This window comes from Eretmochelys imbricata, chromosome 15 (genome assembly GCF_965152235.1).
Source record: "Eretmochelys imbricata isolate rEreImb1 chromosome 15, rEreImb1.hap1, whole genome shotgun sequence".
Lineage (NCBI taxonomy): Eukaryota > Metazoa > Chordata > Testudines > Cheloniidae > Eretmochelys > Eretmochelys imbricata.
Window position 1 is genome coordinate 31,040,523 of NC_135586.1, and position 21,177 is coordinate 31,061,699.

Below are 21,177 nucleotides of genomic sequence, written 5' to 3' on the forward strand. Positions count from 1 at the left end.
CTATCAAATGTTCCGATCAATTCCTTAACTGTATCTGAACCAGCTCTAGGCTGCACTCACAATTAAAGAGCACTGGATACTTGGCTAATTCCAAGAATGTGTATTTGCCATTTTTGCAGACTCTAGTGGTTCAGCTAATTCAGAAGGGCATTCAGTAGAAATGCATCATTTTTGAAACCTTGGATGTTGTCTTTTAGAAGAGTGCGCAGATTCTGTTAATTGTGTTTGGAAAATATAAGCATAAACATAAACAAAAGATTTTTGAATGCTTCATGGAGACATTTATGGGGCTGATGTAACACAACACCTGATACTTTAATTTCTAGGGCTAGGTTTTGAAGAACCTAAGGCATCAGAGAGAATCCTAGTTTAGATGTCTCCCTGAGGCAACACAAAAATCCCGTAAAAATAACAGAGCCATAAGCAAAGGCTAAAGACATGTAGGTTGATTTTAATTTACCCAGATACCAAGATATCTGAGTTTGTCTGACATCTGCTGCACAAATGCATGAGCCTAAAGGAAAGCAGTTAAGGAACACTGCTATGCTGGGAGGTAAGGCCCTTCAGAAAGCATTTAGGCATATCCAATGCCCATTGCCCAGGCTAGTGAAATGAGCCAAAAAAAATTCTCTTTTTCTGGTGGAGGTGGGGATGGACCATCGTGTGTGGAGGGGTTGGATGAAGACCTTCTAGTGAGTTATGCTGGAATCCAGTGAGTATTTTGAGCAAACTCTAATTCCTTGAGAGCAAGAGGCTTTATGGCAGCAGAGTCTAATATTCCCTGAAAGTGAAGACATTCCTTAGGACTGTGTGTACTTTTAATAATGTTTAAATAAAACATTGCAGGAGAACTGTGATCTCAGTGCCCAGCCGTGCTTGTCAACTGGTGGTGAAAACATAAATAGTGAATAGACAACCATGTATGGCTCTGCTCCTGCTAAATCCAACATAAATTATAAATCCTGCATGAATTATTCACTTAACAGTACTTAAGCCCTAGTCTGCACCAACCAAAATAAATAAATGAAATAAACACATTTCTTCCTTTGTCCTATGTCGCATTTGGCCCCTCATTCCACTAAGTGAGTTGGAGAAATGGATGGAAGAGACTTAAATTGTTGTGCAGGTGGATTTTCAAAATTCAGTGTTCCTTCTAAGAGTGCTAAACAGTGCATTTGCCATGCTCAGATATGAGTGAATACATAAAATGTCAATAGCTCACGTCTCACAGTGGGGAAGCCATATGAAAACATTTACGTGTAAAGGGAAATTCTTTCCCACCATTCCACTAACTTAAACCAGTGGCAAACTTGCCCAAACTCACTGTTTCCTCATGGAGATTTTTTGTAAAAGGTCTGTACAGTGGAACAAAACTGATGCTCTGTGCGCAGGAGTGCAGGCTGGGAATGTGCTGCTTTATTCCAACTGCATCATAAAAAAAAACAAAGTAAAACCGAATGTGCTGGGGGTGCGGGAGGGGGAATGGCTCCCACTGACAGGGAGGACTGGAACATAGATACATCTCCTAATACTTTGGGTAATCCAGTTTTCCCTATGGTGACCACTTTACTACAGAGTTCAGATTAAGAAAAGGAGGACTTGTGGCACCCTTAGGGACTAACAAATTTATTTGAGCATAAGCTTTCGTGAGCTACCGCTGCTACTCTGAAAAGAGTTCAGATTGGTATCAGTGCCTTAGTACTGACTTGTGCTTTGTGGGGATGCTACCTTGGCATCTGAGCTGGGCCGTAGGGCTGGAATTTCAGTCTGAATCCACAGGCTCTTGGTGAGTGACTCAAACCTGGACATTTCGGGGATAGGAGCCTCCAGGTCCCTATTCCATTATCCATTGTGGAAAATTCAGACAAGGCACAAGGATTTGTTGGCCCAAAGGCAAAAGGGTCAGGAGCCATAACATTTGCTTTGCTTTATTAATCCTCCACATGAGAGGGCCTTATTTACAAGAGCCCACTCTGACTTTAGTTTTTGGTGCTTGCTTCCTTGTGGAGTGAGTGGCGTGTGCTCAGGGGCCTCTTGCTCTCGTCTTCTGTTGTGTGGGGGAAAAGTATCCTCCCAGAAGCTATGTCTCCTCCTCCTGAAGGGTGGGGATCTGCAGGACATGCTCAGGGCTGCTGGCTGCTTCTCTTCTCTCCGCCGCAGTGCTGAGCGCCCAGAGGTTAAAAGGGTTAATCCCAGCCACCTGCTCTCTCTGTGCTACAGCGGAAACTGAAATCCTCTTCTCTTTTTTGACATGACCCTAAGTTATCTGACTATTTAGAATAAACTCTTGGGAGCTTAAAAGCCAACCCAGCTCTCTTCTAATCTTATGTGCACACTCGTTCATTATGGGCTTGACAGGGGAATTACAGGGTGAAATTCTTTGGCCTGTGTTATACAGGAGAGGTCGGAGACTAGACAATCATAAGGGTTCCTTCTGGCCTTAAATGTTATCGGGCAGATCTTCAGCTGGGTTAAACTGTCATAGCTGCAATTGAGGCCCCAATAGAGCTATGACAGTTTCCATCAGCTAAGGACCTGCCCCTGTACATCTATTAGTTACTGCGGGTTACCAGGCACATGGTGGTCAGGTTCCACGCTGTGCTGTTACACAGGGGGATGAGTGAGTAGGGGTCGGCTGTAAGCGTGCTACGAGCCTTAGAGAGGCAGTGATGATTTTCAGGACGCCTATTCCCAGCTACCCCACTCTGAAGGTGGGTGAGAAGAAGCCCGCAGTGCCCGAGCATCCTAGGAGCGGCTGCAGGTGTCAGCTGTTGTCTCAGTAGCCATCTTTGAAAGGGCAGGGTCCTCTGGCAACTGCTGCGGGGCGTCTTCATTGCATGCCTTGTCCCGGCCCTGCAGTTTTCAGGGCTAGTTTGTGCAGTGCTGGCAGGCATTCCCCTTTGCAACTGCAGATTTTCTAGCACAGAGATGGCTAAATGCATGACAGTGAGACTTTAATTATAATAACTACAGGTTTCCTAGATCCGCGTTTTAATTGTTCATCCTATCACTACAAAGGTCATGTTAACACGCAGTGAATGCAAAGCACTTGTTGAAAGCACACCAGAGCGGATGCCTTGCAGAAGAGGTCCTCTTGTGCTTCACATGGTTACTGACTGAACTATTTACAGCTGCTTGTCTTTTAAGAGGGGAAAAAAATCTCCCTGCGGGCTGGGATTACAGCTTGAAGTGCAAAGAGGCCAACAGCACCAGTGGGAGTTTTCCACACGCTAAAATGCCCTCAGAGGCCATGCCGTGCCATGAAATTCTCTAGCAGAACAATCAGTAGCCATACGACATGCCCAGCTGACGTAACTAGGGCCCTACCAAATTCAGGGTCCATTTTGGTCAATTTCACGGTCGTGGGATTTTAAAAATCGTAAATGTCATGATTTCAGCTATTTAAATCTGAGCTGTCAGGGTGTTGTGCTTGGAAGGGTGCTGACCCAAAACGGAGTTTGTGTGTGTGTGTGGGGGTGTCACAAGGTTATTGTGTGTGTGTGGCGGGGTTGCGGTACTGCTACCCTTACTTCTGTGCTGCTTCTGGCGGCGGGGGAGACTTCAGAGCTGGGCGGCCGGAGGGCGGCAGCTGCTGCCCGGGATCCCGGCTCTGAAGGCCGAGCCACGGCCAGCAGCAGCGCAGAAGGAAGGACGACATGGTCTGGTATTTCCACCCTTCCTTCTGTGCTGCTGCCTGCAGAGCTGGGCGCCCGGCCAACAGATGCCGCTCTCCAGCCGCCCGGCTCTGAAGGCAGCGCGACACCCCTAAAATAACCCTGTGACCCCTCTGCAACTCGGTTTTGGATCAGGACCCCCAATTTGAGAAATGCTGGTCTCCTCCGTGAAATTGGTATAGAATAAGGTAAAAGCCCCCAAAAGACCAGATTTCACGGTCCGCGACCCGTTTTTCATGGCCGTGAATTTCTTAGGGCCCTAGACATAATAGGCACACTTTCTTTCCCTAGGCTGGGCTCTCACCATGGTTCTGCCTCTTCCCAGAAGTGTGGGGGTACCCCTAGGTTTGGGAGGGGTAGCAATGAGAGAGAGGGGGCACCCTTTTCACAGTTCATGCAGGACATTGCCTCTCTGTAAGCTGACAAGTGTCTGGCAGGTAAGGGTAACGGTGCAATCCGATAGCGGCATCCTGGAAGCATTTGTGTAACTGTAGTGTCTGTTTCAGAGGAGCAGCCGTGTTAGTCTGTATCCGCAAAAAGAACAGGAGGACTTGTGGCATCTCAGAGACTACAGCTCATGCTCAAATAAATTGGTTAGTCTCTAAGGTGCCACAAGTCCTCCTGTTCTTTTTATAGCATCTGTGAAGTTCAGTGGAAAGCCTCCAGTTTTTCACAGCTAAGAGTCAGACCTAAGCAGGACCATTCTGCACATGCTGGATGCGTTGCTAACACGGCCCTTGTAAATAAGGAATATGGTAAGCTGTGATCTGCAGGAGAACTCGTCTGACCTGCACATCCCGGGCCACTGAACCCCACCTACCCCCTTGTACTGAACCCAATAACCTGAATTAGTCTAGAGTATTACAGCCTTTAGGCGACTGCACTTACTCTGTGCTATGGACAGACGATACCATCAGTGCCTGAGGCCCCTGCAATGGCAGGGAACTTCTTTGGTGAGGTATACCCAGATGAGTATCTGTATACCCAGATGATCCCAGCAGTGCTAGCAATCTCCTGCCCTGCTTCATCATCCCAGGCCCAGACTTCCATGGAGCACCCGCAGAAGGGCCTCAGATGGGAGCCTGAGATAGGAGTCAGGGATGGTGCTGACTGATAGCAAACTTCCCATTCTCCCTGGGTAAGGGATATCTTGGGCCAGGGTCAGGGAATCAAAGAGAACGACAGCTGGCAAGAGTGTTCTCCAAGACGCCGTGTGTGCTGTGGCGGCGGAATGACTTGCTAAGTTAGAACCATCTGGACCTGCACTGAGGCTAAAGCTTCCAGGCTGTAATATGGATTCCTGGTGTAATAATTAGTCCTCTGCCTCAGGACCTGGTTAGCAATGTCAGCCGCTGCGTAGCCTTCCCCTGGCTTTCAACAAGTTCAGCAGCATGCAGGTGGCCAGATTCTGATCTCAGTTAAAGCGCTTCTGAGATGCTGCTGCTCCCACATCACACAATGTGGCAGAGACGAGAATCTGACCTTTACCTTAAAACCAAGTATGTACAAGTTTACTTTAACGTTTCTAAATGTTTCTTCTATTAATGGATGTGAAACTTTGAGCACTGTCAACTATTTTAAGTGAGATCTCAAGTATTTCTTCAAAAAATCCCATCTGGAAGGTATTTTAGGCTACAGTCACAGTGTAAATAACACCTTTTATGGTTCTCATGACAGAAGATAGCCTTCCTAATTACAGTAGTGTTATCAGCGTGCTATCCAGAACGGCTTAGCACATTATAGCCTTGGTGTTTACAAACTGTTTTCATTTGCAGGGCTTAATGATCTCTCAGTCTTTGCTGGGAGCTTGATAGAAGAAATACAGGATATTTATACTTGTAGTGAGGTGTATGAACTGCTCCTGGATTCTCTTATAAGTTGCCTTATAAAGGGTTGCCTTATAAAGCAAATTAAAGGACATCAACAGAATTTTAACTAAATGCTTTGAACAGTCAATGACCAGCTTACAGTCCCCATCTCTGAACATTTCTGGCACAAGTCTGTTGGAGTTGTGCCTTTCCCTAAAAGCTAATGACTTTAGCTAAATTTAACCACAGATGATATCCAGCAAAGTCAATCTCTCTAAGCCTCACTGTGAGATGGGAGAGCATGATACGAAAAGCTTTTATTGGGCAATCTACCTTAGCATAATTAGATCCATTGCATATAAGACGTGCGGTTTTGTTTCGTCACTGGGGAAAAAATTTCTATAGCACTTAGTTGGCCCTTGCAGTTGCCAGTACCAATTGCAAATAAAGCCTGTGTTTGAGAGGTTAGAAACAGATACTCATCTTGTCTCCCCTGAGACTTAGACGGGAAATTTTGTCACGTCAAACTTGCTGAAAACCTCAAAGTTAATTACTTAATTAAAAATAATATTGATTGATGAATGCTGCAAGTGTACATTAAATTATTCAAATAGAGCTGATCCAAACATCTTTAATTAGATTACACTTCACTTAAAGGTGGATGGGAAATTTGACAAAGTTTATGTTGTGACAGCAGAATACACACAAAAACAACAGAGACATGAAGGAACCGTAATCCATTTTCCAAGTCTTCTGACCACAAATCCATTATAGACTAAGCCACACAAAATTATTTCACTTTGGCTAATCTCTGCTTTGCCTTATCTTGAAATGATTTTGAGGCCAACTAAACACCATTTGAGTTGTAAGAAAGAAAGGCTTGTAAATCCCTTTTCAGAGCCTTGGAGCTGGCTTAGGCTGATGAAGCAGCAAGTGGGATGGGCTGGTAGGATGTTGTTCTTCGCCATTGCCTGGGTGGGTTATTCCCATGCAGGAGACTGGAGACTCCCAGTGGAGAATTGCCCCTGTGTAGGGAGAATCTGCACTGGTGTGGAGCAGACATAGTCTGGGGTAAGAGTGGCTGTGTCATGGACGGGGGGGAAAAGACAGTTTGGGGGTGCCAAAGTTGAGCCCCACTCCACCCACCCTCCCCTGGCGGAAGGGACCTTTCTCCAGCGCTGTCAGCAGCCTGCCTCAGAGTGGGCACCTCCTGCTGGCCCGGGTGGCTCTGAATAAGGAAGCTGGAACCTGCTCCCATTTTTCAGTGCACCTGAGCCCAGCTTTGACCGAGCAGAGAGCCTGTGAGCCAGCACTTGCAGCTTCCTTTTGATTGTATCCTGGGGGCGCTGCCCGCACACCCTGCCCGAGGGGGCCTTGCCAACGTTAACTTTCTGGAATTGCCACCAAAGTCAGCGTGAGCTCCCTCGCTGGGTGTGAGCCGGCTGAAGCTATAGAGAGTGGCTGCCTCTCTGGCCCCAACTCCTACCACGGCTTCCCCAGGCCCAGGTGGTTTCCCAGCCCTTCCATCCGGTCTCTGCCTGGGTCCATCCGATTTTCATCTCTTCTTTCCACAGAGGCAGAGGGGGAGGATCTGTCCTCCTGCTACAAACATACCTGTATCTGGGGTCTGGCAGGTCAAGCCACAGACAGGCCTCAGCATGGCTCAAATCTAAACATGACCTAACACCGCGGGTGGTTCTCACCACAGAAAAAACATCTCATTGTCTAGCAACAACTCTACGCGAGGCTTGAGCTTGACAGGATTGTTGGCCCGGCGCTCCCACTGAGAAACAGACTTCCAAGGGAGGCTCTCTGTGCCAAGAGGATGCTATCTCGCATCCAGGTCTTGAAGACCACAGTGCATGGGTGTAACTCAGTCCAACACAAGGAAAGGAAATGCAGAATAGGCTTGTGATTTGGATTTTCTCCTGCATGTCTGTCAAAACTGCCATCAGGTGTCAGTAAATAAATGTCTTACTAGTTCCCTGATGCCTTGACAGATCCAAGCAACTCCATTTGCAGGCTCAGCAGGATTCTGTCATTCCCTATTTATGGTTTCATCTGCAAGTGACCTTTAGCATTGGACAGTCCAGTCCAAACTTTGGTTTTAGGTACGGAGTGGGCCCTTTGGCTGGTGTTCTCCCAGCCCACTGCAGAGCAGAGAGCTTTGAGGGAGCATTTGAGCAGTGGGCATGTCAGAGTTATAAACATTCATCTGGTGTACCCGGCCCAGGAGTGACAGGCTTCCTTTTCTGGAATTTGTATGTTTCTAAACCATTTCTCCCCAATAATGTTTAAACACCTTGTTGCTGTCCATTTGTTATATTTGTTAGAGCTATGCAAATACTGCAAAAAACCTAAATATTTGTTCACGTTTTTAAAGGAATGTGCTTTGTCTGAGTTTTGCCTTAGTAGTGTTTTCTTTCTGTGATTATTTCAGCTGTTGATAAATTGTATAGTCAATTGCTTGACTACACTTTGGGCCATTATGAAATATACTCTAGAGCCCAAATAACCAGTGTCAGTAAGGTTCATTAATATGGTACAGGAAAAAGATTCTACCAGTCTACGAAGAGCAATGCCGTGGAGTGATGGTGCTTTCACCTTTCATAGAAGGTGTGATTCCCAAAGTTACAGCCCTAAAGCCATCTTTATATACCCTATTTGTGTACCAGTAAAAGGTACTATATATGTGACCTGAAACTAGATTCAATTAATCAGCTTTTTACCTTGTTCATTACCAGTACCATGGTATACCACCCATTCATCTTTTGTTCTGAACCCATGCATGCCAGGTAATGGTGCAGCCTTATCTTTGTTCTGGGTACAAGCATTCCAGGCGCTAAGGGGTATGAAGGCAGCTCCTAGGCTGGTACCAGGATAAAAAGATTTGTGAGAGTAACTTCCTATCCGTTGTAATGAGGAAACAATTATGTATCCTGATACTGACAGTTTTCCTATCTTAAGACAAAGCTTACTTCAGCTACTGCAAGGTATTATGGGATACTTAGCATAAGTGAACATGATTATAATAAGATACAGACCAGTCTGGGCTATATAACTGCTATATTAATACTTAATAGCATATATGCTTAAATGCTTGGAAATATATATTGTGGGTAGTATTATCAGATAATATATATGTATGCTAGCCAGCATATATGAGTCAACATAGCCGCTGTGTTCACTGGCAGGAATGTTCTTGGAAAGAACATGTGTTTAAGTGAATACTGGAGACTGTGGAAGCAAATTCTGAATTTGCAGTCTTTGCTATTCACACCAGAAACCTGACTCTAAAAGTTATGCTCCTCCAGTGGGAGGAGCAGAAACAATACCATGTGACCTATGTATCCAATCAAACCTGAACATAGTTTGAATTTCAAATATGGAGCATTTGCAGCGAACTGCCAACAGACAGTTGTCTCCCCAAAAAGATTTTGTTGAAATAATTTCAAATGACCTTGAGAATGTCAGGTGCTCGTCAATAGGCCACGAACCATTAAATGAGGCAAATTGTATAAATTATCCACCACGAACTATTCACTGTGCTCTGATCATGCTCTTCTTGTCATCCAACCCATTGCAGCTGAGGGCATGAGCAGTTCTCCCCCTTTTACTTGCAGATGCCTTGGTCACTGCTGGCCTTGCTTTGCCTTCCCATTTCCAACACATAGAGGAGATTCTGCTCAGCTCTTGTCTTAGCTGGATTCAGTCGTGATTGCAAAAAGAAACCCAAAGCACAAAGCACCTTCATTTGGCCAAGTCAGGAGCATAACAAATTGCACAGCCTGGAAAGAGGCTTATCACACAACTTTAAATCATGTTGTCTTCTAGGCACTGGAGGTAATGCTGCATAATGTTATCGAACTCTAGAGCAAAAGCATCAGATTCTGATCTCCATGACACCAGTAAAGGCAATGTAGTTACTCCTCTGGATTTACACTGGAGTAACTGAGAACAGAACCTGACCCACAATCAATAATTAAAGACTTCAAGAACCTCCAACCTGGAAAGCGTTTGACACTGACAGTGTTTCAAGCATGTTATCATGCACCATAAAACCCCATTGTCCTCGCATTCTCTCACTGCTTGTTGTACACAATGCACTTGTCTGTGACGTCACTGCTTGCTGCCGAATAGAAGGAAATCGCTGGTTGATCACTGGTTTGCTTTCACAGGTTTCCAGTGAAGCTAAACAGAGTGTGCTGCGTGACTTCCACTCGTTGAACCTCACGTCCCTATTTTTTTTCTGGAGCATTCACAAAGCGGAAACAATATTTTCCCAGCACAGCGTCTCTCTTTCTCTATGCCACACTGGGAGATGCATGGCAGATCAGTCTGGGAATCGCAGTGCCCACAAAGGACAATATGAAAGGGGACGTTCAAAGGAGTATTTGAGGTGAAGGGCAATCTCAGGGGAAAAGCATTGGGCTCATTTTCATAAGTGAGCAGCATTGACAATTGCATTAGAAGGGCAGAGTTCCTTGCTTTGCTGATGACATATATTGCCAGAATTTTGATAATGTTTAATTAGATCAGCAGTAAATGGTCTTATATGAAATCTTATTTGGAAAATGCCACGGCTGGGAACTTTAAGCATGTGACAACAGTCACAGACCCACCAGAATGGAATGAATTGCAAAATTTTCTATACAGATTTTGAAGACGAGGTTTCCTCACTGAGACACATAGTTTTTTTGCTACATATGGCTTTTGTTATACAATAACAATGGCAGCCTGAATTCTCTTCACTGTTATCTTGGAAGACTTTAATTCATATTCCAAGTCGGGTAATATTAACCTCGGCTTTCTAAAATAAATGCTTTTGAACTATTGACTGTACAGTATTGTACAGGTTTTTTTTGACAGTGCTGTACATTAAGGCAATTTATCCACCCACGTAGTTGGTAGGAAAATCCAATTTGGGCCACTTTGCATAAATAGATGGTACATCTATCAAACAAAGTATATTTTAGCAGGAATTACAGTAATAATCGGGGTGATTTCCATAATTACAGGGTAAATACACATGAGATTAGTACAAACAGGAGACAGATTTTTAGAAAAGCTGCAAATATGGAAAGGTTCCTGCATCCCTTTAGCATCTCAAGTCATCTATAGACCAACCCACTACAGGCTAGTGCCACCTTGTCAGTGAACACCCAGCATCTGTCCTGTGCTTTACTGCAACAATTCTGTCCTCCATACACCTTCAACAAACTCCTTCTCTCCGCTTCCCCTGTTAGCTCAGCCAGCTCCCCAGATCCATCACCCTTTGCAATCCCAGCAGCCTTGCCTGCTTCCTGAGGTTCCAGTGGCCCTCTCCAACTAAACTGGTCACCCTTTAGCACCAGATAGGGTGCTGCATGGGACAGTTCTGTCCTGAATGAGAGGACGGACCAGACAGGAGCTGATTGGCCATCTCCCCTTCTAACCCTCTGTGAAGCGGGAAACACAGCCAAAGGCAGAAACAGCTAAGCTAATAACAAAACAACTGTCAAGCAGCAGAGCCTTGTTCGTCTTTGCCAGGGTGCGGCTGATCTGTGACTAGCCATTGGCTGGTTTCAGGAGTGTCTGGGCTCCGTGCGGCTGCACCGTCTGTTATCTACAGCTTCCTGTTGTGGCAGGGGATCGTCTTTGCTTTTGTTGGAGAGAGAGAGGGAGAGAGCGTTTCCCATGGCAGGCATGGTGCACTGATAGAGAAGGGCATGGGCATAACAATCCCACAGCTCGAATCCTTCCAACCCAGAGCCCCGTGAGTTATTTCCTCGTGTCTGATAAGTGTGGCGATACACAATAGAGCAAATGGTCCTTTCAGCTGCGATATTCATTCCGTCTGTGCTCCTTGGTGTGACTTGAGGTGAATGAATTGCAACGCAAACCACTGGGGGTCATGCAGGCAGTGGGAGCGGTTGATTAGCACAACACGTGTGCGCTCTAAATAGCCCGGGGTTCTCCGCGTCGCTTCTCAGAGTTTTTGAATGGAGAGGGTTGATCAGTCTTCATCAGTCTTGCTTGCAGAACAGTAGGTGATAAGAGTTTCCAGCCTACATCACTCTGGAGAAGTGTTTCTCAACCAGGGCTACGCATACCCCTGGGGTACTCAGAGGTCTGCCCGGGGGTACATCAACTCATCTTGATATTTGCCTTGTTTTACAACAGACCACATAAAACGCCCTAGCGAAGTCTATACAAACTAATATTTCATACAGACAATGACTGGTTTACACTGCTCTATAGACTATACACTGAAATGTAAGTACAATATTTATATTCCAGTCGATTTATTTTATAACTATATGGTAAAAATGAGAAAGCAAGCCATTTTTCAGCAGCAGTGTGCTCTGACACTTCTGTATTTTTATGCTGATTTTGTAAGCAAGTAGTTTTTAAGTGAGGTGAAACTTGGGGGGTACACAAGACAAATCAGACTCCTGAAAGGGGGACAGTAGTCCGGAAAGGCTGACAGCCACTGCTCTGGAGGCCTCTGCCCTGTAAAGTGCTGTGCCGAATTACACTCAAGCCGAATTGTTCTTCAGAGTGAGACTAGCACTTCCTACCTGAAAGCGCTACAGCGGTGCTTCTCCACCTCTTTACCATTGTGGTACCAATAGTACCCGTATGGCCCTGAGGATGTCACGTGGGCCGCAGCTCTGCGCTGATCGGGCTGCAAGCGGCCTGCGGGCCGCAGGTCGAGAACCTCAGTGCTACAGGAACGTCCTGCAGGAGCACTGCCGTATGTGTGCATTGAAGTGAAGCAGTCGGGCCTTGATGCGAGCAGATGGAACTGATCCTCCTGTCGGAGACCCTGGCCGAAATCAGCCAGGAAACCTGGAGAAAGTGTCAGAGACATTGCCCACCCCTGGGGGTGTGTATTGGGGTGGAGTAAAGAGCTACAGGTGAGCGTAAGAGGGAGGGAACCGACAGCTCGATGAGAACAGCTGCCATGAGATTTCCCAAAGGAATGAGTGAAGGAGGTGCCTACCCTAGGGCTGCCACCCAGAAAGGTAGAACAACAGCACCAGGCTCTGGCATCCTTCAGACTGATGCTCGGTCTGCCAGGCTTTATTTTTAAAGTGAATTCACTGGAGATGGAAGGAGCTGGCCTGGCAGCCTGGGGAAGCAGAGAGGTGATCTATGCGTAGGACAGGTACCGCGTGGGCCATGGCAGGGCACACATTTTACCCTGCTCGCCAATGAGCCCTGGAGGCAGTGACTGCCGTCCATGTCCTGTCAGACCTTGGCCTGTCTTCTGGGGGCCATTGTGCATCACCCCAATTCTATCCACACTGCACAGCCTCGCTTGCATCCTCTCTTTCGGCTTCGCACCCAATTTCTCACACAGCGTGCAGAGCTTTTATGGGCTGACAGGACAGTTTAAATGCGCTTGAATGGTGAGATACGTAAGAAAGAGACACCCCCGCGCATGAGCTAGCCAAGCTTGCTGTGCTCCCTGACTGTTGGGGTACAGCTAAGGTCACCAGGAAGGGACGGCATGTTTTGCTGGGGACAGTGTTAAGGTCACAGCGGGAAAACTGAGTGCCATGCTGAGAGCATGGATGGGGTGTTTCAGAAGTAACTGGGGGCCCTGCATAACTGCCAAAGTTGTGCAGAAGAGAGGGCTGTTGTTGGGCTTTGTTGTCTGTTTGGTAAAATGCTCCGTGTCGCACACTGACCTCCTGCTGGTGGTGTTTGTTCTGTCTCACCCTCCTCTCTGACTGAGATGTTACAGGGGCAGCTTTCTCCCCACCCGTTTCTCTTAGATGCCATGCTGATAGGTGCTGTTAACCCACAGAGCGCTTGCTCCATGGAGAATGCAACAAGAACGAGTCATGCTGAGATGTGTCTGGAGGTGAGGAAAGGCCCCAAGCAAAACACAGAATCAAAATGATGCTGGAGAAAGGAGGATGGTGTGGCTGTTTTACATCTCTCCGCTGGTGAGATCCAGCTTTGGGGCCAGCAGATCTGGCCCCAGGAGGATCACCCCTGCTGGCACAGAGGGTCCTAAGCTATCTCCTCTCCCTGCCAGAAGGGTCTGGGGATTTCCTAGTCAGCTGCCTGTGAGCTCCTCCTGGCTGCTGCTGCTCATCTCCTTGGATCTTTCTTCCTTTGTTTCATGACCATGAAGGATGTGTCAGAACAATATAAGTGGGTGCTCGCTGCATTTCTCAACAAACATGTTTCTAAGTTTCTCTGTGTTTCTTCTCAATAGGAAAGTCAGAACCTCTCTACAGTCCATTCTCAATGAGTATTTTAAAATTAATGGGGGTTAGTGTATTAAAAGGAAAATGCTTCTTGCATTTACATTCAAATTTGAAACATGATGTGTCAAAGGTGTCTTTCTAATTGCTACCTGGAATAATGGTGTTCTGATGTTGGGAACTTTATTGTCAGTTTATGCAAAGAAGATAATTTTTGCATTTGAAATTTAATTATGTTGATATAATTATTCCTTTCCTCGAGAAAATTGTGTGGTACAGATATGCCATGTTTGAATTTAAGTAGAAGGGCAAAATAGGTACAATTGTTGCAGGCACCAATTATGTTGATAGTAGCTGAAATCCCAGGCATATGCTAATTGGAAAGCCCAATATATGCTATGAATAGCAGTTTTAGGATAGCATCATCCATTTGTGGCTTAAGGAAAGATTGTCCTGCTTGAATCATCTGGAACTTGTTTCCTATAGAGTGTACTTAACTCCATTCCTGTGGACTGGAGAGAGAAATTATGCCATAAATGTTGAGCTTTGACCTGCTAAACTAGGGCTACTCTCAAATCCACTCTGCAGACCTCTTATCCATCCAGATCACTTCCGTGCTCTGTGCATGGAACTCCCAAGGGTGCAGCTGGAGAGCAGAGTGTACACTAGAGACTCACCATGTACAGTATATAGCATTTGGCTGTGTCTCCTTCTACCATAGCTTGTCTCTAAAAGCAAAGGTCTTGACTCTGGGCAATTGAAGGTAATGGAAGATTTGCTATTGATTTCAGTGAAGGATCAGGCCTTCAATGTATGTACAACATGGGATAAACTAACAACTTATTAACTTGTAGGATGGAAAGCTATGAGCGTTACAATCTCTGAAACCTTCCCCAATCTATCATGTCTTCTTTTACATAGTTTATTTACAAATTCAGCTGTCCCCGTGCAAGGACGTGTGAATCAGTTGGGATAAAATAAGACCAAACCTAGACCTCTGCTCAATCCATAAACAGCAGATCTCCTGTTTACGCTTATTTGGTTCTGTTCAAGCTGAGCCAATCATTTACTTGACAAATTTCTCCTTGTTTTCTGTTTACAAATTGCCTACTGACTGGTCATGAACTTCTCAAATTCCTTTGTTCATTCTTCAGAAAGTGCTGAATATTCTCAATTCATGCTGCGTGCTGGGTTCCATAAATCATGTGGGATGTTCTGTTCCCACCGCACATTTCTATAAGTGAATGTAAACTTCAGAGTTCACTTTCGGTGAAAGGTGGAGCATTCCGACTTAAAATTCACTTTTCACCTGGATTTGCACAAGTGAATTACTTGGAGGTTAATGAAGAGCGAACACAAATTTGCATGAAATTTTTTCACCGTATTGGAAGAGTTCCAGTGCCTTTAATAATAGCAATAACTTGACAGCCCTTGACTGTTAACCCGTCTGGTTTAGGGACAATGGCATTGTTAAGCCCCGCTGCCAGCATCCATTAGCAATCTCTGCTTTCCAGCCTACCATTAAATAACCACCCTGGCCAGAAGCTGCGAATCGAATCGAATCCCAAGCTCATCGATGGCATTAGCACAGCGGCAGTATAATGTATTCAGTCACCTGCTCAATACCATCCAATGTTAACCCCCCACTCCCCACAAAATGACTGGTAACTTTGCACGTCTCTGGTGCCTTCGGCCACTGGCTCTCAGAGCTCTTTACTAACATGAATTCCTCCTCGCACAGCTCCTGCTTGGAAGGTGAATTGGATTGGCCTCTCTGGGTTTCCCCAACAGTAAAAGTGACCTTCCTAAAATCACCCCCAGAGCAAGGTCTGGCAAGGTGCTGAACCCTCCCCTTCCACTGAAGTCTCTGGGAGTGGAGTTCATTCAGCACCTTGTAGGATGAGGCCCAGAGTCCTTTAGAACCCAGCTCTCCAGCCCTGCAATGGAACCATTTGAACATGCAGGCCTAAGATGTCAGAGGAAGGACCAATTTCAGCCCCATGTAGAGAGCCAGCACACGACCTAGGCACCACTTAAGTTCTACCTCACCCACCAGGCAAGATTGTATCCTGGTCCTACACAACCTTGCAGGGGACCCAAGGGGGCACAGAACCGATGGACTTTGTATGCAGCTCAGTAATGGGGTGGGAGAGGGGTAGAGCCATGGCTCTTCCCTCCTGTGTGCCAACCAGCAGAGCCAACCAGCTGCAAGGAGGGAGGTAAGCAGTACTCCAAAAAGGGTACAAAAACTTACTTCCCCCTCCTAGAGCCCGAGCTGAGCACAGGGGAGACTGTGACTTGGGGTGAGTTTTGTCCCACTACTTCTGCAAGGAGCTGCCCCATCCCAGGCTGACCCAAGGTTCAGTCTACCTCTACAGCTCTGAGGGGGACTGATGCAGTCGCCTTGTGCTGGCCTTGGTAGATGAATGAATTTCACTCAACGGTCTCACTTCCTTTCTGTGTGCCTCACTAGCATTGCTTTTAATGGGAACGGGGGGCCAGATCCCGGAGAAGCGGCACTGAAAATTGCAGCCTTCACATTTTATAGACGCTCATAACGATGTGTGAACACAATGTAAAACAAGCTGATATACGCGGCAGCTGCCCAAGGAGAGAGAGCGTCCTCACAATGCAAACTGGCGAAATGACGTTATTTCTTAATATTTCACCTCTATAGAAGACTCCAAGGCCTTTCATTTTCACCAACTTGAGTAAGAAAGCAGCTGAATTCCCAGATAGGGAGAAGCAATTTCATCCCGCTGTGCTGGGGGGGAGCGCAGTCCCCATCGGTATGTCAGGAAAATAATAGAATTCAGCAAAACCAGAATGCAGCCAGTGAACTACATGTAATCGAGTCGCATCTTCCCGGAGCTGAGGAATTATTTTAATTAGGGCTGTTATCGGTATATCTGCGGGTTTGCTTTTTTATCAATAGGTTGTTTTACTGTTGGTTTTAAATTTACAAATAGCTGATTACAGATGTGGTCGCTAAAGCTCTGTGTTTTCTCCCCATGTGATTTAACACTTCACTGCATGTCTTCCCAGGCTAGAGTCTTTTGCTTTTTTCATTTGGCTGCATCTCCCACCTCAGTTGTGTCGTGTCTGCTACTGTGTGGCCTACAACACCACAGGACGGGAGCAGAAAGCCATGTCCCGGAGCACTTTCCATACCCCGCTGACCTGCATCGGCACGAGGATGAACAAAATGACCTGCTATGTCCTTTCCCACTCTAAGTCCTAGGCTGGGGAGTTCCCTGAAGGGAACCAGTCAGACATCCACTTACATTTCCCCCCTAATAGATGGGGAATAAAACGTCTGGAAATACTAGATTTGAAAAAGATCTGGGTGGTGTTAAAGTCTCTACAAGTATCGGAGCATTCCCAAAAGCAACTGTGATTGTGTGCAGTCCAAACTCAGACATTTCTTTGCATGTTTTATGAACTGAAATGCTATTCCCCTTGGGGCTGCTCACCCTGTGATACCAAGGCTTTCATTATTTACTCTGACAGGCGGCTGGCTCCTGCACTGAGGCCTGTCGCTGCCTGCACTACAAATCATCTCTCACCTTGTCACCACAAAGACGGCAATTTTACAGCTGGCACCTTCCATCAAGTTAAATTTGCAGCTCGCGCACTCTGTCTCTGTCATGTGATGGTTTAGGAAAGCGGGCTGAAGAATGCCTTTCCAGCTGTGATCTGAAAAGACTCAAAAGCAAATTAAAACTGCAAATTTAAGACTGCGAGTGGTTAAAGAGTGAAATTCCCCATGTGATGAGCGCCAGCTCAGGTGGCCATTATTGCAATTATGATGGGAAAATCTCAGCTGCGGCTTGTTGCTGATGTTGACGGTGAACAATAGAACCCAGGACTGCGACACTTTTCCAACCCGTGGTTTAAATTGAACTCCTGATTTTCTTATAAGCTGGCAATGTTTCGGAAAAGAGCTTCGTCTTTAAGCAGTTTGTACCACGTTATGTAAGTGGATAAGCAACCCAGAAATACACAAAAAATGTCCCTTTGGCCCCTGCACTCTCAGCAGGTCTGTTCCCAGATTAGTCTTATGAATGAGCTGCTTCCTTCCTCACATCTCGCCTGGATAAAGCACAATTTAACTGAATCTTAAAACCTGAGCGTTAAAAGAGTTGTGGTGGAACCAAATCCAATGGGTCAAAGACTGAAAAGATGGGAAAGGCATCCTAGATCATGGACTCTACCCTCTGGCCAGATCAGTGTAACACCACCATAAAGAGAGCGCAGGGACAACTGCCAACTGCACCCAGGAGGTAGAGAGAATCCTGCATTTTTTTAATTTTATTTTGGGGGATAGAAATATGGTCAGTTAATGCAGTTCTAAAAGCTGTTTGAGCAAAACCAGAAAAGAACATGAGGCCAAAACCCAAGTCAAAAGCCATCAGAGGACGTAGCTCTGTTAGCATTCAAAACAAGAGGAAATGTTCAGGAGTTTGGGGGTCTCCTTACAGGATTTGAGGTGCACTGTAACCTCTGCCATAACACAGCTGCTCTTGAAGGAAAGAGGAGATAGACTAATGGTTAAAATCACTAGACTCAGGAGATCTGGGTACAGTCTCCAGGTCTTCTACCGACTTCCTGAGTGACCTGGGGGAAGTCACTTCACCTCCCTGTGCCTCAGTTTCCCATCTGCACATCAGATACTAGTGCTTCCTTTCTTCCACTCTTTGTCTGGTTTATCTTGTCCATTCAGATGGTAAGCTCTTTGAGGCGGTGACGGTCTCTTATCATGTGTTTGCACCTGACTTAGCACAATGGGACCATTATCTTGGTTGGCACCTCTAGGTGCTACTGGAATAATAACAAATACATTCTATAAGAAAATACATCATTTAAGTGAATGGTTTGTTACCCATCTCAGATATTTAGGTCCATGGTTGAATGTCTGCAACTTTCCTGAACAAAACCTAATCTTAACGTATGTTTTTCCTAGGAGAAGCAGGTGGATGAGCTGTCTGCAGTGAGGCAGACCTTGCAAGCTGACCTGGAAACCTCGATCAGACGCATTGCGGACCTGCAGGTCGCCCTTGAAGAGGTGCAATCCAGTGATGAAAGTGATACAGAAAGGTATCTAGACTAAAACCAAAGAAACAAGACAAAACAAAGAAGGCCAGGTTCATTCCTGGGGGAAGCATTCCACAGCTGGTGCAGATACACTAGCGACCACTGGGCCTGATGTCTCTAATGGTGACGGAAATAGTTTAGTCACAAAAATCATTGGTCCATTTTCTACGCTCATGTAAATCATCCCACTCAGCATAGTTTGTGAGTGCCACCTATTATGCAAAATTTTCCGTTAAAAAAAAAAGAGACCATTTATCAATGAAAAAAGACTTTGGGTTCCAAAAATCCCAGTTCAGTTTTTCACCAGACGCATGGTTCTCCTCAGGGAGGGGATTCTAATCCCCTTGTGTTTGGTGTCATGAATATAGCTGTGGGTTGTGTTTTTTCAGAACATGAGGGCCTGCTGCTCTGTGGCTCATGGCTCTTCACCTTGTGCAGTCATTTGAATCAGTGCAAAATAGGGGTTGAATGCTCCCAATGCAGCAGGGCAGTGTTTTAACACAAGTGGAAATGGCTACACAAGCTGCAGGGTAATGGGAAAACCAGGCCCTAATTTTGCCTTTGTCTTTCAGCCTTTTCCAAAAGAGCTGGTCGAGTTAGTGGATAACTTCCTTTTACTGTGTCACAACTGAAGTGGATTTAGGCCAGGATTGAAGGGGGTTAAACTTAGTTTTAACTATTCAACACTGATATTTTTATCATTATGTGCTTAATTTTTAAAGTTTATTCCTGTTTGTTAATCAGATATTAAAGCCACTGGAAAAGCATTTCCAGTCTCGGGTGGGATAATCGTTTTAGTGCCAGTGTCACAAAATGATCTCACTTTTCAGAAAAACGCATGTTCCCAGCAGGAGGCTCAGAATTGCCAGTTGGAATTGAAATCTTTATTCTCCAACACATTTCACATTTCCTTCCTGCAGAGAAGTGCTTGTGACCTTGTGCTTTCAGACTGTTGGGCAAAATGAGTCCAGTGCAAGTCAAATTTACCACCTAAAAACCTTGACAACGAGCCTTTAAAAAGGCTGTCATCAGATAAATTTAAAAATATAATTCTCCTACAAATTAATTAAAATTAAAATTACAAGGCAAAATAATTCCAGCAGTAAATTTTGTGCTCAACAAAACAAGTGACCGAATAATCTCCAAATCAGGGGAATTTTCCCCAAAACCCATGATGCCCTGCTGTCTCTCCTTCGCTAATTGTCTAACTACTCTTCCCAGATCTGTTTTTGAGAGACCTGTTCTTACTCAGCTAAAGTCATTCTTTTCCCCCACAGCTTTCACAGATCCAGTCAAATATCTGAAATGTTAGTCTGAAACCTCCCTTCTATTACTCATCTTCAGACAACTCTTAAATATTTGTTCTTTAATGGTAAATCAATCCATTGCCATCTGTCTTTCTAACTGCTTTTTAGTCTCTTTGACTGCTTCGGAGTGTCTCTTTCCCAGACAGCCTCCAGACAAGGCCATTGCTCCTGCAGCAGCAGATCTAATAGGATGGTCTTCCTGAAAATAAATCTGCTTTGTCTCTTCCCGGCTCTCCTTGCAGTGAATACAGGGCTGCTCTCTCTTTGTAAGAGGAATTCTCCTGGAAAGCCTCAGTCTTAAAGGGGAATGCACTGGGCTACACCAGCCATAGCTGCTAATGTGAGAGAAGGATGTTTCCACAGATCATCTAATTATCAGACTTCTGACAACTAGATGCTCAATAAATTGAAGTTATTGATTTAAAAAAACAGACAGCCCTGTCACGTTTACTTGCCTTCAAAATTGAGGTTGGATGGGGAGAGAGAATCCGTTTTTGCAGTAGAGCTGGTTGAAAAATTTTGACAAGAAAAAAATTCCATTCAATTGCCATTCCCCGTTTCTGGACTCGCTGCATTCTGATGACTGTTGTTCTCTCCTTTCCCTCATTGCTAAGAGGGCATTATGACAAAGAGAGAGAGGGGTTATATATACACACACTCCATTCTTTGAAAAGATATACTTATTCAATATTATGTAAATATTATATATTTTAAAAGAATGGGGCATGTGTGTATATATACATATATTTTGACACCATTCTTTGAAAAGATGCAGTTCTTTCCCCAGTTATTAAATGGGGTAAAACAGGGTGAAACCCAAGAGCTCAGAAATGCTCTTTCTAATCAAAACTGATTTCAGATACAATTCATGCTTTACTTCGAGATGAGAAGTACTTCTCAGCAGGAACTCTCCACGCTGCTGTGCTGAGGAAAATGGTGTTCTGCCTTTTTACAGTTATTTACCCCTCCTCTACATCCATGGCTTCAGATTTTCTCATTTCCCTGCAGTCTTTAACTTCTAACCAGTGGGTCCTAAAAACAAGCCCAACCTGTTACTAAGTTGAATTAGTAAATTCAGTCCTTCTGGATCTAT

At 45.3% G+C, this 21,177-nt stretch overlaps 1 protein-coding gene across 1 annotated transcript in view; it reads left to right on the forward strand.

Moving 5' to 3' along the window:
• The window catches only part of MYO18B (myosin XVIIIB), a 183,580-nt gene that overhangs the window by 132,073 nt on the left and 30,330 nt on the right, over positions 1–21,177 (forward strand). Inside the window, exon 38 of the mRNA XM_077834845.1 lies at positions 18,647–18,780. Coding sequence (XP_077690971.1) covers positions 18,647–18,780 — 134 coding nt within the window. The remainder of the gene's footprint in view (positions 1–18,646; positions 18,781–21,177) is intronic.